General features: G+C 31.9%; 3 protein-coding genes across 9 annotated transcripts; 1 reads left to right on the top strand and 2 right to left on the bottom strand.

Moving 5' to 3' along the window:
* Window positions 1-534: 534 nt before the first annotated feature.
* Window positions 535-2,630, bottom strand: LOC125424102 (uncharacterized). Its single transcript, XM_048480484.2, has 4 exons — window positions 2,371-2,630; window positions 2,002-2,099; window positions 1,422-1,682; window positions 535-1,034 (listed from the first exon to the last, which is right to left on the bottom strand). The coding sequence occupies exons 1-4, from the start codon at window positions 2,501-2,503 to the stop codon at window positions 870-872; spliced, it is 657 nt and encodes a 218-aa protein (XP_048336441.2). The 5' UTR covers window positions 2,504-2,630; the 3' UTR covers window positions 535-869.
* Window positions 2,631-5,309: 2,679 nt separating this feature from the next.
* Window positions 5,310-13,345, bottom strand: LOC107427406 (uncharacterized). Of its 5 annotated transcripts, none has more exons than XM_048480461.2 (5): window positions 12,830-13,211; window positions 8,414-8,665; window positions 7,981-8,124; window positions 6,849-7,601; window positions 5,310-5,685 (listed from the first exon to the last, which is right to left on the bottom strand). In XM_048480461.2, the coding sequence occupies exons 1-5, from the start codon at window positions 12,941-12,943 to the stop codon at window positions 5,458-5,460; spliced, it is 1,491 nt and encodes a 496-aa protein (XP_048336418.1). In that variant the 5' UTR covers window positions 12,944-13,211; the 3' UTR covers window positions 5,310-5,457. The 5 variants fall into 5 exon arrangements, 4 of the variants coding, with proteins under 4 accessions (XP_048336418.1, XP_015893276.1, XP_024932824.2 ...); XM_016037790.4 differs by having other exon boundaries at window positions 5,310-5,682; window positions 12,830-13,199; XM_025077056.3 differs by lacking the exons at window positions 5,310-5,685; window positions 12,830-13,211 and adding exons at window positions 5,697-6,065; window positions 9,629-9,768.
* Window positions 13,346-20,134: 6,789 nt separating this feature from the next.
* Window positions 20,135-23,185, top strand: LOC125424101 (uncharacterized). 3 transcript variants are annotated; one of them, XM_060820201.1, is made up of 4 exons: window positions 20,135-20,493; window positions 21,016-21,427; window positions 21,540-21,647; window positions 22,732-23,185. In XM_060820201.1, exons 2-4 carry the CDS (start codon window positions 21,035-21,037, stop codon window positions 23,143-23,145), a joined length of 915 nt encoding a protein of 304 aa, XP_060676184.1. In that variant the 5' UTR covers window positions 20,135-20,493; window positions 21,016-21,034; the 3' UTR covers window positions 23,146-23,185. The 3 variants fall into 3 exon arrangements, with proteins under 3 accessions (XP_060676184.1, XP_060676182.1, XP_060676183.1); XM_060820199.1 differs by having other exon boundaries at window positions 22,723-23,185; XM_060820200.1 differs by lacking the exon at window positions 20,135-20,493 and having other exon boundaries at window positions 20,576-21,427; window positions 22,723-23,185.
* Window positions 23,186-25,998: the final 2,813 nt, after the last annotated feature.

Raw genomic sequence — 25,998 nt, 5'->3', positions numbered from 1 at the left:
ACGATATGGTATTTCATATTCCAGAGGGCAGCTACATGGTTTTGCCACTATTTTCTTGGATAATATATAAAGAAAGTACAGACCAAAAAACTGAAAATTTTCTGAAGGAATAGAACTATTCCGATCTCAATAAGTACTCTTTTTTCAAATTTCTGCAACATTGAGGAAACTGGGCTATCAAAGAAGTCCAATTCGGATAACTTCTCTAAGCACACCATCACATCTCCTCAAGAATCAATTTGCTTATATTTAATAAAGCAACCTCTATCAAGAATTCTTAAGAAATAATTAGAACTCTACAGCCAGGGTAGGCCCAATTGACAGGTTATTTCAATAACAGATCCAATACCACATCCTTACATAAAATGTGTGTCCTTATACCTGGAGGACGATAGCTACGAATAAAGTGATGATATTTAAATATGTAGAAGAGTTGCGACTTTCACCTTGTAACTAGAGTAGAGAGACAAGCATTAAATAGAAAAAGTTAACCTTCAGGTACTATTTTATTTCTTTAATTAAAAAAAAATCAGATTACTCCTCTAAAAATTAAAGCAGAGACATTTTATAAACAAAGAGACAACTGCTACATGCTGTATCCAAGCTTTGTATTGTCTTGCACATTGCTAAAACCATGTTGTACAACAATTCTAATGGGCACATGTCAAATTTACTTATCAAGAGACATCTCCAAACATTACTTATTATCTACTGAGCACTAGATTGTCTAGACAATCGAATATCAAATATATAAAACTATTTCCTACTGTGAAGCCTTGTTTAAAAATACATAAAACCTGAGAAAAAATTTCTGCTTTGTACAACGCTACGGTTGCTGTGATATATACATGCTCTGTCATCCATCTATCTTATTGGGTAGGAAATATTTCATCATCGCCTTCCATCTCTGTATATTTGACACTGGTATCCTGTCCATTACTTCTGTAATTAAAACTTGGGTTTACGTAGCAGTTCATCTCCTGAAAGAGGTTCAAATTATCCACAAGCTTATGAAATGCAGTACAGCCACAACACTGCATAACAAACCAAAAAAATAATGATCAGCATCAAACCCATCACGCTAGACAGTAATTTCTCAGTCCAAATATAATGTATCCCTCAGTCTAACAACAAAATTATTTCCACAAGAACTATTTACCCTTATGTTAACAAAAGAAAAATAATAAGAATCATATATTCTTGAAAAGCATCAAATAGATCACCTTCTGGTGTTTAAGTCTATATCACTAGTGACAATGAAAAAATTTTCTAACTCTGAAGAAGACACTAACATTTCTTCAAATTTCAACTCATCTTTACTCTAAATCCAAAAAGTTCCAGAAAAAAAGTCAATTTTCAATTCTATGATGGAATGGAATTCTAAGTTCCCCAAGAAACAGTGCATGAATCTGAACCATTACCTGCACAAAAACCGTGCCATCGGTGTATGCATGGGGGTTGATAGCCCGTGTAGTCCGCTGTCCACATATGTTACAGGTGAAAGCTACAAGCATTCTGCGGCGAGGAGATTTGGTGAAAAGAGACCATGGGAATGTGGAAACATTCTGTGTGGTTGAGTTGGTATTAACCTCCTCAGCAGGAACAGAGGGGCCTTCCAATCCAGAGCCTGTTGTCCACCCTCTTCCTGCCGCAGCATTCAGCACTAATCCCATTGCTGCATCCTAAAATATAACATCATTTTTGCATTAGATGATAATAGCTTAGAAACAGTGATTTTTCTAAGTTGTCTTGCTAAAATAAACTATAACAAAAAAAAATATGAACGCAAAAAACCTCACTGTTCCCATAAAACTGACTCAAAAATTATCACAAATTTTGTTTTTAATTTAATTTTATTTAATTTTATTTTTTTAACTTTCTGTTTATATAACCTACTCAGCAACTAACAGTCTTACCTCAAATTCTATCTGTGGAAAATTACACACACATACAGAGAAAGAGAGAGAGAGAGAGAGAGAGAGAAAGAGAGATAGAGAGTACCTGAGAGAGTGGGGAGAGGGAGTGGTTGCGATCACTAGGAACTGGAACGCTGTTGATTTTATTGGAATCAGGTTCCGGATCGGCTCCATTTTCGTTACCTGAATCGGAAATTTCACAAATCAAAATCAATCAAAGAAAGTTTCTAACAATCTAAAAAAAAAAATTATAAACAAAAAAAAAAAAAAAAAACAACACAGATAATAAACTGAAATATTTGCCAGAAACTAGAAAGAAAACCCTCAAATACGATGACGATGGAAGAAGCTTATAATTTCAATGTTTTCTCGGAAACCAAACGGAGCTAATGAGCGTGGGAAAAAGAAAATTATAAAAGGAACAGAAAAATAATAATTAAAAAAAAATGATTACTTTTGGAGGCAAGAAGAGGAGGGAAGGAAATGAAAGATGATGATGAGAGCGGTTTTCTGGAAGAAGAAGGCGACGAGAAAAACCCGATGGGAGCGAAAGAGGAGAAGGAGGAAGAGGTTAGGCTGGTTTCCATTGGCTATGCGAATTTCCAACGAATCCAACAAGTCGGTGAGACAGATTTGGGGCCTTTCAGTTTTCAGTCTTCTTCTTTGATTTTGTGACAAAAAAAATCAGCCAGTAAACCTGTGGGGTTTATTCACCGCACACATGACAAGTTTGGTATTTATCTTGGACTGTGGATCTCTTTTTTTTTTTTTTTTTTTTTTTTTGGTTAAGAATTATTATTACTATTTTCTTTTTTTTCTTTTTTTTTTTTTTTGGTTTGAAATTATTATTACTATTAATTTTTATCATTCTGTGCTTTTGTATGCTTCCAATGATTTATTAATTTATTTGATCCGGGAGTTTATATTTTTGGATATAGAAAATGGTGGATTTATTCCTATAAATTTGTTTGGACCATCTATTTTTTTTTAGATTCATTATTATTATTTTTTAAATAATAATAACAAATTTTAAAAATGATTGTGAAACTAAATAAACCTCTTTCGTAATCAAATATTTTAATTTGAAAATCAATGTAATTGATAACCATATATAATCATTTTTCAAATTGATTTAAATAAAAAAAAAGGTAATGCTTTTGGTGGAAAATTTTAATTATTTTAGAAATTTGAGCTAATAAAGCAAGATTTGGCTCTATCAAAACTTTGTCATTCAAAGGCCTGGAATTTCAAGCTATAAAAGGGCACCGTGCAAGAAAGAATAGGACATCTATCCCAACTCCCAAGCAAGTATTTTTACAATATTTCTTTTTTAATTTTGATTTCTATCATATTTGTTTTTTTTTTAAAAAAGTTATTATTATTTTTAATTTACCAATTTATTATCTCTATTTTAATTAATTATATTCAAAGCCCTTTTATTAAAAAGCATTTAAAACCCATAATTTGTTTATTCTTTACAAATTATTTTTATAATATTATTATATTTATATTTTACGAAATTGTTATTATTTTTACTATTATATTTCCTAAATCAAACTTAGAGCGGCATACCCGCACCATTCAAAAACACCTAATTATTCAGTGGTTGCAAAAATACCAAATAAGATTTCCATCTCTTTTTTTTTAATTGAAGGTGAGCGATTTATTCATGAACTTCTACATGAATATGTAAGAAAAAGCTGTCCTCTTTTAAAATACATCAAGTATAGTCAACAGTTTCTACTACGAGGATGAGGAAAACTTCGTTGACACGGAGCAACCAGCTAACTGTTATTTGCATGTGTTATATTTTTTTGGTTAAAATTCTCTTTTCTTTTTTTTTAATTTGTTTAGCTATTTAGGTTGATTTTTTATATTAAATACTTAATATTACTAATTAAATGGTTATATGATATATATTGATTTTATCATAATTCTATTAGTAAAGGTCATAAATAATTTTTTTATTCTAAAATAGTTTCTTTTTTTGGTTTTTAAGGCTCAAAAACATCTTTTGTGATCGTTTATAGACAATTTTCTTAAGGATAATTTAGATTTTTAATAAAGATTATGACTAAAACTAATGACGTATAGCTTTTTAAAGCCAAAAAAAAAAAAAAAAAAAAACTAATAGAGTTTCTTGAAAAACTTGAATAGAAGCATAAGCAACTTAAACCAAACATGAAACAAGATCTTAATTATGCTTCCTCTCCTATTTTCTCATATGATTCAGACTACACCTCTTTCCCTTTTTCACCGGTATTAGTCTTGTGAACTTATAATCAAAAATTTGATTTAAAATTTGGATTTCTTGATTCTTTTATTTCCAACAACAATATCTCCCGAACTTATTTGAAACCACAATCCCATATAAATCTAAAAAAATGTCAGAAATAGAAGAAGCAAGTCTACCATGCCAATCAATTTAGGAAGTTACAGAAAAATGAGAAGCTACAAAATACTATCTAATTCTTCCAAGTTTTTCTGTTCTTGGCCCAAATACCAGAAAAGCATTTATAAATCATCCCTTTAAAAATAAGATTAAAACAATATAATAAGGATTTATTTAGTATAACTGATGAAAGTAAAATTTTGTATAACAGATATTTTTAAAAGAGAAATTTTATTAAAAAGCTAATAAGTATTTGGTTGTAAATAAAAAAACTGCATTAAATGCTCATTAAACTGTATTAAATGCTTATTAAATTTTCATATAAAAGAAAAACTTTTTTAGAAATACTGAAAATTTGAACTTCTCTAAAACAGCTTAAAAAATTTATTTTTTTGTCAATAAATATTTATTGACTTTTACCAAACACATTTATTTTTTGATAAAAAAAACTTTTGGCCCTCCAATAAAACTTTTAAGTAAAAAAAAAATCCTACCAAAACAGAGGCTAAATCTCAGTATTTCCTGCACAGTTTTCTTTTGTATCATAAAACATCAACAAGATGCTCTTGGAAAGAGTGAACCTAAAACCACATCAGAACCCTGCAATTCCAACCAAACATACTCCTCTTTTTGAACCTCATTATTTTATTTTCTCGTAGTGCACTGTGTTTTGGAGGCTTGAGGAATGCCACTGGTGACTTAGAGGATTGCAACCCACGACTCCCATATAACCATAGATAGTGTTCAAAAAAATTACCATATTTTTCAAACGATTATTTGGGGCAGAGTTTCTTAACCTTTTCTTTAAAATCGTGTACATAAAAATAAAACATCCACTTGTTTAAAACTAAAATGCGACCATCTGGGTATTTTATTTGTACCAAAAACCACAAGGGCAGTGAAAATGATATTATATTTACTTGTATATAATAGGATAGATGCATTCTCCTACAATGTAAGATGGCGGAAAGCAAAAAATAATATAAAATAATTGCAATGAATGAATATGAAAATAACTTGACCATAGGATAATAAGTGGCATATCCATAAATTCGCAAGACCTCACCAGAGAAGTTCCAAATTAATCCCCTATATTATGTACAATTACTATTATGTTTTTCCCCCGAAAGGTTGCCTTGAGAGTGTCACTCAACAAAACAAGTCCTCTTGACTGGCTGTATCCCCTCCATCATCTGAAGAACCATCACTATTGGCATTGTACGTCAATATCAGCTCTAAAAGTTCCCGGCCCGCAGCTGAGTCCTCCTCTCCACCACGCTCTGGACTTGTTCTCCGCCTTTGCAACGAAAAAAGTTGCAACATCAGATCTTGCGGTGAGGACAAATGGTACATCCAGCCCCTAGCCTTGGGTTTCTGCTGGACACAAAAGTGTAAAACCAGAATTATCATTAGCATCATCATAACCTTCAAAAAAATTATCATGGTCATTGTTATCATCAGCATCAGCATCATCAAAACAATTGCCTTCATCATCAGAGTTCATCATCAGCATCTTTGTCAGAGTTATCTTCATTATCATCCTCATTCTCATCGTCATCATCACCGTCGTCGTCATCAATACAACTATCATCCTCCTCATCGTCATCATAACAACTATCATCCTCCTCATCGTCATCGTCATCGTCATCGTCGTCATCATCATCATCATCATCACCATAAAAAATCATATCATCGTAAAAGTAATCACTATCATCATCGTCACTACTTGCGAACCAATGAATTCCATCGGGTTGAACCTTTTTCCAAACAACAGCAGAGAAATTAGTTCCTCTGCCTGCCCACAGAGTTTAACCAAGGATACCATAGCCCTATCCATATCTATTATCTATCACCACAGCAATTACCAATACTGGCATTAACTCTGAAAATTCTAGGACCACCTAGATGGATGGCCAACTCATTGGACATAGCCGAACATACCAATTCTCTGCACTCCATCATGTCCAGTCCCATGACCACCTGATGATTTTCCTCATAACAATGAGGGACCACAAAGGCAGAGGAACAATGAGTTGGCCACCTACATGGATTAATTAAACCTACAAATACTAGACCATAACCTAAAAAGGAAAAAATGTTTAAGGATCAAGCCAGCAATTAGCACCAAATTTGGCACATGTTAAATACTGTACCATGATTTCCCTCCTTTTTCATTAAGCCCTGGTAATGAGAATGAATATTTCAATCCCACTCTCACCCCCTAAGTAAGAACCAGGATTGAAGTTATTAATATTATGTTGGATAAAAATGATGAAGTTGACGCTGAATATTTCAATCCCACTCTCACCCCCTAATTATGAACCAGGATTGAAGTTATTAATATTATGTTGGATAAAAATGATCAAGTTGACGCTCAAGGCTATCACCCTAAGGAGATCTAGGTCAAAATACCAACAGGTTGTCTTTCCTAACATTATTCTTCCCATTCATAACCTAAGGCCATTCAGCAAATTTCCAAACCATGTAGCTCCTCTAACTTTAAATTTTGCCTCTAACTTGCTCAAGAAGAAAAAGCATACCTGTTCAATCTTTGCTGGTAGTTTAGCTCTCTCAAGGGCCCTTGGTGTCCAAATCTTGATATCAGTTTCAATTCCACTGCTTGCAAGCACCATCGTATGCGGATGAGACTCGATGCAGTTCACCACATGCTTATCCGCTTCCATTACACGAATGAGCTCCCCACCCTTTTTCCTCCAAATGAATATTCTACCACAATCAGACCCACTCACCACATACTCACATCTAGGCCCAAGAAAGTTCACACCTTTCACTGTCTCACAGTTCCTGTGCCCCTTGTAAGCTTGAGGAGCAACTTTTTCATCTGCATCCATTGCCAAAGAAGATGCTGCAGACTGATAATCACCTCCAATTTCACTTGCATCACTGCCCATAGACATTGGAGAGGATGGAACTGGATTAGGTCCCAAACCCATATCCCTGGTAAAAAGGTAGATGCACTCATCATTGTATGAGACAAGAAGCTCGCTCTGTTCTGAGAAAGCTAAACCTGTAATTCCAACTCGTTCATCACCAATCAAGTGTGGAGGGCAAAAATAGTTTGCAGGTTGACCAAACTCTGATGATCCATCCCACTTATACTTGCGGATATCGTAAACTCTAGTATACTCATCCAAACCTCCAACTGCAAAGAGATTTGGGTTTCTAGGATCAATTGCAATGGCATTTAGCTGGATGACTGGCATGTAATTCCTCCTATCACCAATAGGTTGGCATGTGAAAAGCTCTGTGGCAGTCCCACTTCTCAGATCAAACTGTCATAAAAATGTACAGGCCATATGAGAGCAGTATCAACAACAAGGTGTAATACCATGACACAAAGCTTGCCAGTTACAACTGCTCATTGGCATACCAGACTAAGAATCAACTAGACAATTGATTTTGAAATTTAGGGATGAATGGCCAAAAAAAACAAAAAAAAAAAAATTAGAGGGGGGAAAAAAAAAACAAAGGAAAGAAAAGATGAACAGATGGCAAAACTTCATAATCAATCTGTACATTAAACTCATAGGGTGGTAGGACACTCAAAATTATTAATCACAAAATCCCAGCTTTGTCCAAAGGTACATATGTGCTGTAATTAATGTGACTGCAGAATTAACAATCAAAACTAGCAGGGGATCTATAACTTACATGCTGCACCATTCCATCTTCACCACAAGTATAAAAAATATGAGGGCTCCCAGGCTCAATAGCCAACTTATGAGCCCGTCCCTGATGTTTGCCCAATAGCGAAGTTTTCACTTGTCCACGCTCCAGAATCTGAGCATGCCTCACCTAAGATTGATGAAGTGTAATAATTAGTCAACTCATAAAAAAAGGAAAAAAAAATAAAAATTGAAAGATCATACAGTGTGTTGATTGCTACACAGATAACTCATGTCTCCACTACAGAATATGACAATCTTTATTCTTTAAAAGTTGAAGATACTATTGGCACAATCTATGCCACATAAGGACTGCTTAATAGCCTGTAGATAGTGCTAGATTATAAGGCCAATATGGCATTCCAACAAAATAAGGATACTCCATATTGTGCTTATACAGCTTTAAGCAGACAGAATACCTGTCCATCAGCAGCACAGGTGATAATGCTTCGATCATCCGTGTAAGGCATAATCTTTGCTTGAAAAACGTTGTTGTTATGACCTGATTGAAATGAAAGCTTCACTTGCCCAGTTTCCCAGTTCCAGAGTATAACCCGCTTGTCATCAGAGCCTGATACCAAAATGGCACCATCTGCATTGAAGCTTACAGTGTTGACACATCCTCTGTGCTTTTCAAGCTTTCTGTAGACATCAAGTCTGAGGACAAGATCCTGAAAGATTAAAACAGAAAATTTAATAATCTAATTTAAAGCTTTGTGCATGATAGGCAGTTCACCGCATATAATTCATGGTTATGCAGATTATTAACAAGTTATTGCAAGCTAAATAACATTACAGATAGATAAAAATATAAAAATATTTACACAGCACAACTCAAAAATAAAACAATAGCACCTCGAACAATCTTCACTAAAGAAATTGAGATGTTAATACAAGGTTTCCACAATGGAGGGGGGTGGCAGGGGTGGGGTGGGAATGCTAAAAATGTCAATTCTCTTCTAAAAACCATTCTACATAGTTTGACAAGAATTTGGTAATTTCATAATCATAGCTTCAGAAACACTCTTAGGATCCTTATATGCATCTCTATGTTTTTATGAATAAGAATTATTAGAATTCTGATAATGGATGTACGGTTGAATAGAATCAGAAAAATGCAATTTCATCGATTTGATGAAAAGATTCAAAATTTGAAATTCATAAACAACAAATCATGAATGAATGTTAAAAACTTAATGAATCCTATTTTGAATAAGCTTGCAATGCAAAGCAATACACAAGATATTTGGCTGTTAATCTAAATAATAGGGTTTTCCTGTTTCATATTGACAATATACCTACCACTGAAACCACCTGACTTAAGACTGACACTGGTGATCATGCTCAATGCACCAAATAGGGAGCATATCGATGAGGCTATTTTGCTAGAAATATATTAATTTTCTGCTAAAGCACAGAAAACGTAATACTAGATTTTGACTTTCCTTTAGATTCCAAACTTCAAAAACATACATTCAAGTTCATCTTCTTCGCCAACCAATTGACACCTACTTTTGTCCTTCTCAATCATGGATAAATCATAAGCGGCTAAACTTTCTAATTTCCATTATATCCAGTGCATATTTCTCCCTTCAAGAATGTTACAAACAAGAATATCTGGTTAAATGCTTTACCATTTACTCCATGAGAGGAAATACAGAAAACCAACTACACTGAATCATCCACAGCATAGAATTCTCATCTGCTCTGGGAAGAATCTACTCTACTATATCCTGGTTGCTTTCTGATATTGTTTTCCTCCATCACCAATCTCACCTTTGCTGCATCATCCCATTGACCCACATCAGCATACATATTATATAACAACACGTATGGAGCTGAGCTTTCAGGTTCAAGTCTCATCAAAGCTTCAGCTGCAACATGGGCCAATTCCACATTGTTATGCACTCTACAAGCTCCTAGTAATGCTCCCCATACAGCCTTATCAGGATCAAACGGCATCTTATTTATCAAGTCCATGGCCTCTTGAAGCTGTCCATGACGACCAATGATGTCCACAAGAGAGGCATAATGTTCAACACGAGGCTCAATTCCATAATCATTAACCATAGATTTAAATTGCCTTTTGCCTTCTTCAACTAATCCTGCATGAGCACATGCATTCAACACTGCAATGAATGTTATATAAGTAGGTTTCACCTTAAACTTTTTCATCAATTCAAAAAGTTCTAGCGCCTCTACAGCAGAACCATGAGATGCATAGCCTCCAATAATTGCATTCCAGGTAATCACATCCTTCTGCAGTTCCATCTCATCAAATATTGTTTGGGCCTCTTTTATTGCCCCACATCTTGAATACATGGTTATAAGGGAGTTGTTTATCGGAACATCCGCAATAACAGTCTTTGTGGACAGCTGATGAATCTGCATACCAAGATGCAGATCCACCAACCCAGTACACACACTGAGAATTGAAGATAGAGTGTGCCGATCATGTTTTTCTCCTTCAAGTTTCATTTGAGTGAAGAGCTTAACTGCTCCTTTATAGTCCTCATTTTTTTCATACCCAGCTATCATGGAATTCCAAGAGACCAAGTTCTTTTGAGGCATCCTCTCAAAGAAAGCATGAGCAAGTTCTAAATTACCAATCTGCGCAAACCCTGAGATCATTGAATTCCATGACAGAGTATCAGGTTCTGGCATTTTACTAAAGAGGTTAGAAGCCTCTTCCATATCTGGCAAATGAACATAACCACTGATCATGGTATTCCAAGAAAAGGTATCCCGCTCTGTCATTTGGTCAAAAAGATCTCTGGCAGAGACAATATCTCCTGCTTTCACATAGCACATAATCATTGAATTCCATGTTACCACATTTCTCTCAAACCTCCTTTGACCATTTTCTATTTTATCATGATAAGAAGGAATTTGATCAAACAAGCGCCGTGCTTCTTGAATCATATTGCTCTGACCATAACCAACAATCAATGTATTATAAGCATGCACCAAATCTTCTTGTTTATTACCCATACTTCCATATTCAAGCAGAATTCTTGCAGCTTCATCCAACTCACCATTATGAATAAGACCCGAAACCAGGGCATTGAGGGAAGCTTCATCACGCTCTGGCATTAGCCCAAAAAACTCAATAGCATGCAACACATCAGCATTCTGCAAAAACCCACTAATCATTGCATTCCAAGAGACAACATTTCGCTTGGGCATGCTATTAAAAAGTTGCAATGCCTGAGCCATTCTCCTATTCTTGGCATACCCACTGATCATTGTGTTCCAAGAAACGCAATCCTTCTCAGGCATTTGATCAAACAAATCTCTCCCTTCCTCAATACCTCTACTTCCCTGACATGATATATAGCCTGATATCATCAAATTCCATGACACAGTATCTTTTTCAGGCATCTTATCAAACAGCTTACGTGCTTGCACTATCTCTCTTCGCTTAACATACCCAGTTATCATTGAGTTCCATGTTACAACATTACGTTGCTTCATTTTATCAAACAATTCTCTTGCTTCATTAATTTGTCCAGTTCGTATCAAGCGGGATATCCTCTTGTTCAATGAATACGAGTCCAGGTCTGTCTCTCGAGTCAAATTTCTAACTTTCAAAGTCGAGGCAAAACGACAAAATGCCATAGATGCATTCTTGGAAAATGGAATGTGACAAAGATACCATCGTGGAATGGTCATGAATCCAAACACAACTTCTTTTGCATTGCCTGACATTATGGCATTTGGGTGAATCACTATGTTGGTCATTGAAGGACTGTTAATGTTTGAAAGAAGAGGCAGGTGATTGTTCACTAGGCATTTGGATGAGCTGCTTTTTTGTTTGCTTTCATGCTCATTCTGACAAAAGCACATCTTATAATTTTCATTTGAGGCTTGAAAACTGAAATATGAGAGACATGGGAGATCTGCACCAATCCTAATGTCAACCTGGATGACAAAAATACCTTGCTAATCATTTTTCTACCTTTCTTTTCTTTTTCTTTTTTCTTTCTTTTTTTTCTTTTTTTCCATTCTTCCTTTTTTTTATCTTATTCATTGGATGAGGACCAGAAAAGATTTTGAGTTATACAAATAGGGATAAATTCAACAATTCCCCATACATAAAACATAATTATTATAAAATTTCATTGGTCTTGACAATCTATTGGCTGCCTTATACTTACAAGATGTCCTAAACATTACCTTCCAATTCAACAGCTAAAATGTGGATTTTAACCAACCCTTTCTTGTCAATACCATAACAAAAATCAAATAAACTAATAATATCTAAGAATTCAAAATTGATTATGATGTCGGGATAACAAAAATTTAGATAGTATGTAAGAGAAAATTCAAACGCAAATTGACACATCCAAATTTTGGTGGAAAAACATTTCCAAGATGGATTAGAACATCTTGACGACCTTAATTAAGAATTTCAGTAAGTTTGCAACAAAACTGAAAACTCAACCAATTTTTCACTTTCACCATACATCTCTCTACTTCCAAAAAGGAAGAGAGAAAGTAGAGGGCGGAGTATGTTCCTAAAACACTTTAAAAAAAAAAGAAAAAAAAAAGGCCAATCTATGATCAATTTTCTTATCAGATTCCAAACCAACAAACATCACATGGTCAATTACTCGAAAACATAACGATCCATGACAGACAAATAAAAAGACCGTCTATAAATAAGAATTAAACTAGACCAAGCCAATTCCAAATCCAAAATTTATAAACCCAATTATTTAAACCATGAATCAAAGTCATCCCAATTCCAGAATCAGAAAACACTAAAAGAAAATTTAAAAAATAAAAATACAAATTAAAAAAAAGGAGGGATAAGGTTAAGCACAAATGATGACCTGGGAGGCACCGAGGCGGTGAGCGAAATTCCTGGTGGAGAGTTCGCCGACTTCCCTCTTCCAAACATCGACGACGGCTTTTCCGATGGTGGTACGAGCCCTCTTGTTCATCATCTTCTTCGAAATGAGAAAGAATTCACAATCCGATTGATCGAGAAATTTTAGAATCCGATTGATTTAGTACTAAATGGGCCGGTTATTCAATCCCTCGAAGCGGTCGCCGCAACTTATCTAAGTTTTTTTTTTTTTTTTTCTCGCTTCTTCTTCTATCTGCCAGAGGAGAGAGAGAGAGAGAGAGAGAGAGAGAAATGGGATGGATGGGTTTTGGTTTCACAGGCTGCCCCGAGTCCGATTCAACCCCTCAGAATTTAATTAAATTCATTTTATAGACCCAAAAAACAAAAATAATAATAATCATAATTTCAGTCTCTTTCTGAAACTTTCTTTCCTTGAAGATTGTCCACGTTCTTGAAAGTGCGAAGTGCTAACGTAGCATATCCAGTCGGATTGTCACACGTCCCAGCTAAGATATATTCTTTCGTAATTTGACATTCTTATCCCCAACATTTTTTGAACACGAATAATTACGCAAACTTCCTTTATAGCACAATAATTTGTATTTAAATACAAAACCACGAAAATAAATCATTTTATTTTTTTAAAATATGGATAAAAATTCAATTAAAATTTAAGGTTTATATATGTACTTAATATATTATATATTAAAAAAGTAAAATTAAAAAGGAGATCTACTCAATTTAAAATGAATATTATAGGCTCCGTATAGAATTTGTAAGAATTTTAAAAAATCTTTTGAACTTGAGGCAAGATTTTAGATATATATTTTATTCATATTCTGACTTCTAAAATCCCATAAAATTTATTAAATTACATTATTTTAAATTTTTTTTAAATCAATATTTTTTTAATACATTTAAAATTTTTAAAAATTTTATATAATTCTAATTAAAAATATTTGAATTTTAATTGATTTTTATAAAATTGATTAAAATTTGAACCGAACAACTCTTAATTTACATAGATTTCTTTAAAATATAAGTTGAAGACACTTAAACTTTAAAGTTTTTTAAAATCTTTCAAATTCGAATTAAATATATCCCAAAAATTATAAATGTTATATATATATATATATATATATATATATATATTAAAATTAATTATTTTAACATGCATGGTAAAAATATAAATTATTAGTATAATATTAATAATAATGTTAGAAAAATATGGATTTTAATACCATGTTAAAGGTCATTTTATGAGAAATGTTACTAATGAAATTGATAACAGCAACTTAATTGATCACTACAGAAATTAAATTGGAAAAATGGTTTTTTTTTTAATTTATTAATGTTAGAGTTACCAAACTATTCACCAATTTATTTTTCAAACGCTATGGCAATATTTAGTTAATTTATTTTTTAATTTACTTATTCATTTTAAATATTAATTTTTTATATTTAAATTATATGAATATGTTAATTAATATTATTTTAATACTTTTTCATTTGATAAATAAATTGATAAATATTATGATATCTATAATATTATTATTTTGAATTTATTAAATTTAATGGTGCATAAATACTACCGCTATAGTTTTTGTAACCCCAGCTTAAAGGGTGAAGTCAAGAAAATAGTTTAGAAGCATGTATAAGTAGGACCAAATTAAGGGTCAGGTCATAACTTATCAACCTTTTTATAAAAGAATATATTATATTACATCATTGTTAATAATTAAATATTTACTAACATATTGTATAATTCTCTAATATATCATTTAGATTGGATCTATTTTAGTTTGTTTTTTAGATGAGTTCTATTTTTATGATAAAAAAGTTACAATACTCTTTAAATGATCAACCAATAAAAAAAAAAAAAAGATGAGTTCTATTTTTCATAAATTATTCAGATATAAATTACAAAATTTATTTATTAGGTTAAATGGAATAAGACACAACAAAAATCAAATATTTAAACAAAACAGTATAATAATTAAAAGAGTACACTAATAAAATAAATAATAATTAGGAATAACTAGAAATTTAAGAAATACAAATACTAAAAGTTCCTATAAATATTTATTAAATTAAATATTCATTAAATTTTGTTATGGAAATATTAAGTAATATATAAAAAAAATATAAAAACTTTTCAGTAATCACTTCTTTTTGAAAGTTATCACCAATTATTTAATATATAATTACACCAATATCTAATAATTAAGTTAATTAAGTCTATAATTTTATTTAAAAAAGTCTATAATTTAAATATTGTCTTATTCTTAACAAATAGTATGTATCATTTACATTAATAAATTCTTAGAAAAATATTTTTTTGAACTATACAAAAAGATAATATTATATACATATCTAAGTTATTTCTTTAATTTAGGAAGCACGATTATACATTAAAGCGGATTTTTTCCTTAATTATATCGAAAAACTCTTTACAAAAATTTTAAAAAGATACAATGTACATATATAACTTAATTCTTTAATTTGAGGAGGGCAATTATACATTTAAATGATTTTTTTTTCTTAATTATCTCAGAAAACTATTAACAAAAAAATTAAAAAGCTTCGGGCCGTGGTCCCCAGGCCAAGGCCAAGATGTGGCTACGCTAATGACTATATGGATTTTATAAATTGACATCCATTTTCTTTTATTTTCTAAAATATTCTCTAAAGTATTTTTTTAGCGGCTATAAGGTTCTAATATGATAGCGTCCAGACAATTTCAAATTCGCTGTACAAAAAGTTTGAACTTTCAAGATTTTATAACCTTTATCAGTTCATTATATCATGAAAGAGATACACATTTTGATTTATTAATACTATACAGGGGCAAATTTGCTTTAAGGACATTATGTGATACACAAGCCTTAAAATTATTTAATTATTCAAGATGTTTTTATTAATAGTCATGTTATTATTTTTTGTTATTTGTGCAGATTATTTTTCATGAGGTGTTTAAGATTTTTGTATATTTCTTATATGGTCCTTCTAATGGCTATATATAAATATATATAATATTTTCTAACAAATAATAATTTGATATATTAAAAATATAAAAAAAATTGTGAATAATTAAAAGAATGAAATAAAAAAATTATTCAAGTTTTGTTATGTTGTAGTAAAAGAGAAAAAAATAGTTGACATACTTTTTTTAAAAAAAAAATACATGCTTTTTTACTTGTATTATACAGCAATACGTTAAATACATATTTAAAATTTTTCCATTCCAAAAAATGCTTTTTTTTATACATTTGAAACTGGTTTGGAAAATATTTTCTCTTCAAAACATACTTACATATATATTGGATAATTTTACCATTAGGATAAAAAAAAAAAAAAAAAACAACAGTTTATCATTATTTTTTCTTTTGATCCGCATGCGGATTATCCGAATGGTAGCCGAACTCTATATATATTTACTAGGCTTTATAAATTTTAATATTTGTACACTTTTTTTTTTTTTTCCCGCATAGGTATAGTTATGATAGTATGCTTTCTTGTGCTTTTGATTGGATGACCCTTTATATATATATATATATATATATATATACATATATATAAAATTAAAATAATTTTAAATTAAAAAAAAAATAATATGATTCAAACCCACAACTTTAAAAAAGTCTTACTTATCGATTGGTCTTAAATAAGTTTTAATGCAAAATTAATAACAGCAATAACAATCAAAGCACGGTATATAGAATTACATCGTGATAATTCACAAGTGATGCTTTTTTAATCTTTTTATTTTTATTTTTATTTTTGGTGAAATGACAAGTGAAGTTCGAACGCACAAAAACCATTTTAAGGTATCATATGAATATTGTACGACATAGGATCTCGAGGACATTGTTTTTTTTTATTTAATTTTTAAATCCTTAGTACAATAATAACATAGATAAAAAGAAAAAAAAGGAACAACAATGACATCCATAGGAGTATTTATGTCATGCCAAATATGAAAGACAAAAAGCATATTTAAGGTGCAAATATACATGATTTCTCAAAGGTGAGAACAAAAACATATAAAGTGTTTTTATTGCTTTTTTGGATGATATTGTTTAGAAGATGTTATGTACACAATTTAGAAGTGTTTTTATTGCTTTTTTGGATGATATTGTTTAGAAGATGTTATGTACACAATTTACATCTAAATTGTTAAAATAGATACTTCAAATTATTTCAAAGATTAAAATATTTTATACTTATTTTCTCTTGAGTTTTACAACATTCAAGACAAAATGTTTCTTTTAGCTGTATGAACAAGAAAAGTTTTGTCAAGAGAATTATTAGAAAATAGAAGGTTGGTAAAGAAGCTAATAAGAGCAGAGAATAGGACACCATGTTCTCTAATATTGTTTGCATCAGAAAAGTAATGGATTGAAGTGTTTGTATGTTTTGCTTTTAGGGAGATTTATGTCTAGGGAGATTTATGTTTCTTTTTTTTGGTTAATCCATGATAAAGTTAAAATAAATTTGAAGTGGAAAAATATCAATTACTAGAAGAGTTCGAAGGCACATTCTTTAAGTTGTTTTTTTATTTAAATGACTTTGAAATGTTGGTTAGAAAAAAATAGCTTTCAAATGAAGAGAGAATACATAATATTTTATTTTTGATCTTTTTCAAAACTTGAAAAAGGACTGTCTCTAAAGAAACAAACAAACGAAATATATATATATATATATATACGGATATAGATTTTTTATTTTCAAAATTCTATTCACAATCTTATCTTATTAATAAAAAATAAATATCTCATTTAAAATGCCAACTAATATATTCTCACATGCTTTTTCTTTTATGCTTTCACATCCGTAATTTTTACTCTTCATTAAGTATACTAACGGGATAAGCTTTCCATGTAAATGCAAAACATCAATTGGAAACCCTATGTTATTATTTTTTTTTCTTTTTTTTAATTATTTCTTTTTACTATGCCGCACTGCAGTAACCATCAAAGCTTTTTTTCTGTATTTTTCTTTCTACTGTGCAGCATTGCAACAACCATCAAAGCTTCTTTCTCCTCTTGTGTTTAGCCAAGTCGCTATCATCCTACTTATCACCAAAAAAAAAAAAAAAAAAAAAAAAGGTGCCTTTTCCATATATTATAACTAGGATACTTCATCAGTATCTTTTGATTTCAAGTGATTATTACTCTCTTCGTCAACATTCTAAACCCTCTATTAATAGAAACGAAGCATACAAATGAAAAAGTATATAATTGAATATTTATATGTCTTTTCTACTGTTGAAATTGAATATTATATAAATAAAATTAAAATCAAGATTGAATATTATAAGTTATTGATGAAGAAAGTAATAATTACTTGATATCAAAAGTCACTGATGAAGTATCCAAACTCTAATAAACAAACGAAGACAATATTGTTTTTTTTTTCTTTTTTTTTTTTTTTTTAAAGGTAATAGGTAGTCACAAAAGAAGAAAGAAGCTTTGGTGGCTGCCTGCTAGTTAAGAAAGCTTTGATGGCTGCTATTGTGCTGCACAATAGAACGAAAAATAATAATAATTAAGGAAAAAAACGTAAAGGCTATGAGTTATAGAAGAGAATAATGGCAAGCGAATTATCCAAAAAAAATAAAGAACAAAGAAGAATGATATAGAGTTTGTTTTAAAATTTTAATGAGGTAGGGTCCTATTGGTGTTTTGCATTCACATAGAAAGCTTGCCTCGTTAGTATATTTAATGAAGAATGAAAGTTATAGACATAAAAGCATGAAAGAGAGAGTGTGTGAGAATGAATATATTAGTTAACATTTTAACTGAGGTGTCTATTTCGTATTGAATAGACATGATTGAAAACAGAAGATCCATATCTTTATATATATATATATATATATATATATATATTTGCATTTTTTTTTTGGGAAAGATATAGATATATATATATATATATACATACACACACATTTGCTTGGCCCATAAAGCCACTGAAAGTAGGTTTTAGAGTACAAATCTCGACACAATTAGGATTGTACTTTAATTACACTATTAACTAATGATGTTTTCAAATAATCAAATGATTTTGCACATTTGTCACCCAAAAACTACCTCATTTTGTTGAATGAAAATTTATCCTTCATATTCAAAAGCGAAAAGAGCTTGTGAATCCTTCTGTGAAAGGGACAAACAAATTATACGAATATAGAGCACCTCGATCATAACCAACAAGTAAGATATATGCATTTTAGTGGGACCAATTTAGTATACATCAAATTTAGTTCAAAATATTATTAATTCAAAGGAAGACAAGCAGTTATAATAGTAGCCTTTGTTGTACATCTCAAGAACACAATATTACTGATTGAACTCTAAAGTATGCTTCATTAGATTATGTAATAAATATGTGTTACTTTTTTTTTTTTTTTTGGGGGATGAAAATTATGTGTTGGTTGCTGGAAAGAAATTAAGTCCTATTTATTTATTTATTATATAAAATTTATAATGATAGTCTAAACTAAGGGAAAGAAGACTTGAAGCCACAGAATGTATGTGAGGGAGGATCAACTTTACTGGCCAATTAGGTAATAAGATACTATTTGACTAATATTTTTTTTTTATACCATTTAACTGAAAAAGAGTAATAAAACAAATTCAATAATCATCAAATTCCATAATATTCACCCAAAAAAAAAAAAATCAATTGCTAAAAAAAAAAAAATTCGGTAATATTTAAAAATTTAACTATTTGGATCATTTATCATATCATATATAGTTGAGAGTTTCTATCAGCGTACGTAGTCAAAATCCTTTTTTTTTCCCTTTTTTTTTTTTTTTCAAACGTACTTTATAATTCTCTTTAATCTATAATTTTACTTTATTTTCAAAAAAGAAAAAAAGAAACTGTAATTTTGCTTTCACATATTAGACAAATACCAATTTTAAAGAACCAAATTTTGTACATGTTTGGCACTTTAAATCAAACATCTCCAAGTTGTTCAATAGCATAAAATTGAAACAAATATTCGATGTTATACCAAAACATCCTAAACCTAGTTGGTACCATGTAATTGAAATCTTATATTGTTGGTGTATAAAGGATCGGAAATACTGCGAAGACAATGCCCTTGTTTTATGGGGCCTAATTAAAATACCCCTTTTTTTAAAAACATTGTTTTATCTACCCACATTTTTTTCAATATTTCAACTTTACCCTTACCCTATAAACCATGTACAATTTCTTTCCCTCTTACCAGTATCCCACATACCATATTTCACATCCAATTTCCCCTCTCTCTCTCTCTCTCTCTCTCTCTCTCTCTCTCTCTTATCTATTTTTATTTTATTTTATTTTATATTTTTTTTGCTCCATTCCATTTCCTTTTCCTTCTTCTCCACACGATCCTTTTCCCTCTCACTCTCTCTTTCTCTAGGATCCTTTTCCCTCTTACAATAGGAGCTTTTAAATTTTGCTAGCAACTTCCTACCTCTCTTGGTGGCCTTTCTTTCTCACCTTTGCGGCTTCGGTTACCTGCATAACTTATTAGCAGGACAAACAATGATCCGAACCCATGCCACATCACCACAACCCCTTTTCCCAATCTTCCCTCACACCTATCCTCACTCACGGTACATGTTCTTAGGGAAGATAACAAACCAACCACAGTAGGTAAGCATTGGCCTTTTTCCCTTCATCCCTTTTCGACCTTTTTCGATTTAGAAATTCTGGTCTGGTTTATACTCTGGATGCATTAATAAGGAGATAGTATTATGTTTTAGAATTCCATCATTATCGTTAAGCTGTTAACTAGAACATTTTTTTGCCAATTGTTGGAGTGTTTTATACAGTATCTAGTCCATGTTAGACTCCACAACAGCAACAACTCCCCATGTCAGCATTCACAATAGACACAGATCTACATAAGCTTTTAATTCAACAACAAACTGTTTACGTTTTATCTTTAATGTTTGTTTTAGTTAGTTTTGTTTCTTATATTGTTTGATAGCTGTCTTTGTTTCATTGGTGTTTAGTATACAGCGTATAAGCTAGCTATAAAAAGAAGTTAGGCTCTCTGCTTTCGCGTTGTTCTGTTCTTTCTTCTTTACATAATTTTCTCTGTAAACAAACAGTGATGAGAGAATAAAATTTTTCTTTTTTGTTTTTCTACTTCTTTTCTTAATTTAATATCAGAGATTAGAAACCTTCAACAATGGAGAATCAGTTTTCCTATCCTCTGCAGTCAAGAACTTCCAATACAATAGAGACCGATCCTGTGCGCACACATCTTATCACAGCTACACCATTTCCCAGCACAATTCTCAAGCTCGATGCAAGTAATTTTTTGATCTGGAAGCTTCAATTTTTGCCGATTCTCAGAGGCCATAAGCTGGATAAATTTGTCCTCAAAGATAAGCCACCATTTATGCAAGAAATTGGTGCCCTAGAGTGTGAAATTGATGAAGAAATTCTCAATCGTTATTCTTCGGAACAGCAACTTTGGATTTTACAAGATCAATTGCTTCAAGGTTGGATTGTTGCAGCAATTTCGCCTTCCGTTGCTGGTTTGGTGATAGGCTTGAAGACCTCTCGTCGAATTTGGAAGGTACTTGAGTTAAATTTTGCTTCCAAATCGAAAATGAGTTTGCTGTAGATGTGAATTCAATTACAAAATATGAAAAAAGGGATCGGATAATATAGCCACATACTTCTTGAAGATGAAATCTATGGCTGATCAAATGGCAACTGGAGGGGGTTCTGTTTCAGAAGAAGATCTTGTTTCCTACATCTTGGGAGGTCTTGGTCCAGAATATGAAATGCTAATAGTAAGTCTTCAAACCTGCTTAACACCCCCAAGTTTTGAGGAGGTAAAACAACATCTTCTTTACTATGAAAATCGACTTGAAACACAAAATTGTGCTGGTATGATGGACTCTATTCCATATATTGCAAATTCTTCTATGAATCTGGTTGGGTCAGAACAGTTACATGAAAAAATTGGTTTACAATCAAACTTTAAGCCTAACTCTACCTCTCAGTTCACTGCCACACAAGAACACTTCTTGAAAAATAGAAATTCTTTGAATGATAGTACCAATTTCTTGACAAATGGTTCTGATTCATCTGTGCTTGCAACACATGTCTCTAATGCTCCACATGATTTCAATGTTCCCAAGTTTAAAAGCAAGAACAAATTTAGGAATGGTAGACTTTAGTGTCAAATTTGTAAGCTTATGGGACATACTGTTGATATTTGCTATTTTAGACATAGAAAATCTCCCCAACCTGTCACCAGCTCAACCATACAACCATTTGCTATGGGCAATCTTCTTCAATTTTCAGGACATGGTGCACCCTTTCAGTATGAAACATCATTCAATAATCAAGCTGGGCTACCGTTGAGAAATTCCCCATATCTGCTACCAAGTTCAGTTTCTTCACCTGGTCATACCTTTATTCCTAATATGTCACAATGGAATGCTTATCCTGGACAAGTTACACAGGCTGCTTCACCTTCACAGATTGGTTTACCAAGAGATAACAAACCTCCTGAGAATAATTCAGCTTTCTTTACTTCCCCTCTTTACTTCCCCTCTTTTGGTTGGAGATCTAAATTGGTATCTTGACAGTGGGGCAACAAACCATGTAGCAGCAACAGGCACTGTGTTACTTCACCACTTTAGCTACAATGTTAAGAATAAGTTGTTGATAGGAAATGGTCAATGAATTGATATTGTTGGCATTGGTAATACTATAATCCCCTGTGAATCTGGTTATTCATTGCTTCTTAAAGATATATTGATTGTTCCTACAATTGCTAAGAATTTAATTAGTGTTTTAAGGTTGATTCATGATAACAATATTATAGTGGAATTCTGTGCTAACTATTGCTTGCTTAAGGACAAGCAGCTGAGAGTGATTATCCTTAAAGGAGTGTTTGATGCTGGACTATACAAATTGGACTTGTCAGTTGAACTTAAAGCAGGAGCTGACAACAGGATCTTTGATCCCTTATTCCAAAATAAAGCTACTGCAGTTTCTCCACAGAAGTCTTCTTGTAATCAACAACTTGCCGAGGTTAATCTTCAAGTTCCTTCTCAACTGGAAATGTGTAATAGTCAAACAGATTCTTGGAATCACTTCACTTTTAACAATGTTGCTGAGACAGATGCATCTAGTTCAAGAGATACTTTGGTTGATGAAACTTGTAATGCTTTGGTTGTTCACAATAATAAGCATGTAGATGACAATTTTAATGTTTTACATCAAAGATTAGGACATCCTTCAGTTGTAGTTTTACAAAAAAGTGTTGACTCTTTGTAATAAGTCTTCCTTTAATAAAGAGATTCTTCATTTTTGTGAAGCATGTCGTTTTGGCAAACAACATTGGGAAACTTTTCCTTCATCTTCTACTGTTAGTCATGGAATTCTTGACTTGGTTTATACTGATTCGTGGGGTCCAGCACCTACCTTGTCCAAAGATGGTTATAAATACTATATTCATTTTGTTGATGATCACACCAGATACACTTGGATCTATCCTTTAAAAATGAAATCTGATGCACTAAAATGCTTCGTTCATTTTCATCAAATGGTTGAGAGACAGTTTGGTGTTAAGTTGAAATGTTTACAGTCAGATTGGGGTGGCGAATTCCGTTGTTTTGTACCTTATCTTCAACAGTGTGGAATTCTTTTTAGACATCCTTGTCCACACACTTATGCTCAAAATGGCAAAGCTGAAAGAAAGCATCGCCACATTACTGAAGTAGGTCTAAGTCTGTTAGCTCAAGCTTATATGACCTTAAAGTACTGGTGGAAAGCTTTTAGTTCTGCAGTTTATTTAATAAACAGAACTCCTACAGCAGTATTAGACTATAAAAGTCCTTTTCAGAAAATGTATAATCAAGTACCTGACTATGGTTTTCTTAAAGTCTTCGATTGTGCCTGTTATCCATACCTGAGGCCATATCATACACAGAAACTTCAGTTTAGAACTTCAAAGTGTGTATTTGTTGGCTACTCTACAGAACACAAGGGATATAAGTGCCTGCATCCTTCTGGAAGACTTTATGTGGCAAAAAGTGTTGAGTTTAATGAGTTTGATTTTCCTTTTGCTGTAGGATTTATGTCCAATACTTCTTCTGCTGAGTTTACTTCCTCTTCTCCACCAGATCAGTATTCAGATACACCTTTGGTCGAAATCAATGCTACACCTTTGTTCTCAACAGGTTCACAGTCACAAAAGACTTTACATGAAGTTGGTTTTACTACTCCTATAGCAGATCAGTTAGACTCCTTTTTACAACATCAAAAGTCAGATTCTTTAACTACTTCTGAATCTGAACCAAATGTTGGCTTACTTGTTCAGCAGAATAAACATCTTATGCAGACCCGTTCCAAAAGTGGTATTGTCAAGCCCAAAGTGTATGTTTTGACCAAGAAAGATTCAGATGAAATAATTAGTCATACAACTTCAACTTCCGTAATAGTAGAGCCTTCTACAATCAAGGAAGCACTGCAAAGTTCAGAATGGAAAAGTGCTATGGATGCTGAATACAATGCTCTTTTACATAATAATACATGGAATCTAGTTCCTTATTCTTCAAACATGAATGTCATTGGCAACAAATGGGTGTTTAGAGTTAAGTATAATGCAGATGGTTCAACTCAGTGGTATAAAGCAAGACTTGTGGCCAAGGGATTTCATCAAAAACTAGGTTTTGATTATTTTGAAACTTTTAGTCCAGTAGTCAAGCCTACTTGTCAGGACCCGTCTAAAATTCCTCACCGAAACCCTAGATAAGCCCTGATCCCAAGGAAACACCACCGAACTTTCCAATGAAAAATCCGGTAGTATCTCCCTTAAGGGTAAGACTTACCACAAAATTCCCTGCACAAAAAACACACTCCAATAAACACCACCTTATTCCTCCCATCTTGCTACAATTTGTTTTCACAAATTTACTGCATTTCAAAATATTAAAAGGGAATCAGTAAGCAATTAAACAAATATCTGTCCAATCCGTATACAGAGCGTTATACAAATAAATATGACTTTAATACAATGTCAGATGAAGTAATACAAGATGGAGAGGAAAAAAAAAAGAGAAAATGCTTCTTGGACTTTCGGCAATGAACTGAGACGTCGGGCTCGCCCCGGACGATGAACGTCTCCCAATCCTTGTACCTAGGGGAATGAAATTTAGAAATATGAGATGCCAATCATCTCAGTGAGTGACTCTATCTACTGTACAATTATAATAGTAACGATAATTATAGCACATTTGATTAATTAAGAATAAATAAGTAAATAAATAATAATTAATTGAAAATAATATTTTCTCTCGAAACCCTCACCATTCACTCTATTGGAAAGGTTCCCTTTTTAAAACATTTTCGCAAAACCCAATCTTTTATGCCTCAAAAATTAAGAAATAATTAATTTAATAAATAATTAAATAATCCAAATACGAATAAAATGTAATGAAATATAATAAAATAAATTTAGAATACTTGCATTAAAGAAATATAGCATAAAAGAGAAATTCAATATATAATTCGTAAAATTTGATTTAATAAATCAAAATAAACAGTATAAAAAATATAATTTAAATAATTACAAACAATCATGTAAAATAAATGGTAGAAAAATAGTATAATATTCATTTTGAAATATTCAACTAATCTATATAATATTTTTATGGCAAGATGCATTTTAAAAACATTAATTTAAAATAAGTGACATAAAATATGAATAAATACATTTTAGAAAATACTAATTAGAAATAGGTAATAAAACAATTTAAATACATTTAATTCAAATACGACTTTAAAACTTTAGGATTTGAAATTTATATCTGAGAAATAATACTTGACGCACCACACTATATACTAGTGATGCCCTACGATACCTAGCGTCCCGAGCACTGTCCGGCGGGAGGTTAAAGAGAGAAACTTGCATACGGTCGCTTCAGCATCCTGACAGTGCCGTTGCTTAAACCGTCAACCCGGCCATGGAAGGGGGCGGCTTATGTGCACCATATAGAACTTGCTTGTCCTCGGTCCAATGGCAACTCACGGGAGACATTATAACTTGCGCGCTCATCCACATATACAGTACAGAACACCAGTACTGTATGAGTGTGTCTAAAATAAATAACCAAGTTTATTATTAAA

Source organism: Ziziphus jujuba, chromosome 9 (assembly GCF_031755915.1).
Source record: "Ziziphus jujuba cultivar Dongzao chromosome 9, ASM3175591v1".
Lineage (NCBI taxonomy): Eukaryota > Viridiplantae > Streptophyta > Magnoliopsida > Rosales > Rhamnaceae > Ziziphus > Ziziphus jujuba.
Note: the sequence above shows the minus strand (reverse complement) of the source record. Positions and strands in the feature narration are given on the sequence as shown.

Excerpts from the sequence above, each read along its gene's own strand:
- LOC125424102 (XM_048480484.2), bottom strand. The coding sequence starts at position 2,503 with ATGGAAACCAGCCTAACCTCTTCCTCCTTCTCCTCTTTCGCTCCCATC. Across the intron at positions 2,100-2,370 it reads TCCTCTTCTTGCCTCCAAAA|GTAACGAAAATGGAGCCGAT; the intron begins GTAATCATTTTT and ends TTTCCGATTCAG. Across the intron at positions 1,035-1,421 it reads ATGGCACGGTTTTTGTGCAG|TGTTGTGGCTGTACTGCATT; the intron begins GTAATGGTTCAG and ends TTTGTTATGCAG.
- LOC107427406 (XM_025077055.3), bottom strand. The coding sequence starts at position 12,943 with ATGATGAACAAGAGGGCTCGTACCACCATCGGAAAAGCCGTCGTCGAT. Across the intron at positions 8,666-12,829 it reads ACCGCCTCGGTGCCTCCCAG|GATCTTGTCCTCAGACTTGA; the intron begins GTCATCATTTGT and ends TTAATCTTTCAG. Across the intron at positions 6,066-6,848 it reads TACCAGCAAAGATTGAACAG|GTTCAACCCGATGGAATTCA; the intron begins GTATGCTTTTTC and ends GTTTGGAAAAAG.
- LOC125424101 (XM_060820199.1), top strand. The coding sequence starts at position 21,035 with ATGGAGAATCAGTTTTCCTATCCTCTGCAGTCAAGAACTTCCAATACA. Across the intron at positions 21,428-21,539 it reads CCTCTCGTCGAATTTGGAAG|ATGAAATCTATGGCTGATCA; the intron begins GTACTTGAGTTA and ends TACTTCTTGAAG. Across the intron at positions 21,648-22,722 it reads CAGAATATGAAATGCTAATA|GACAAGCAGCTGAGAGTGAT; the intron begins GTAAGTCTTCAA and ends TGCTTGCTTAAG.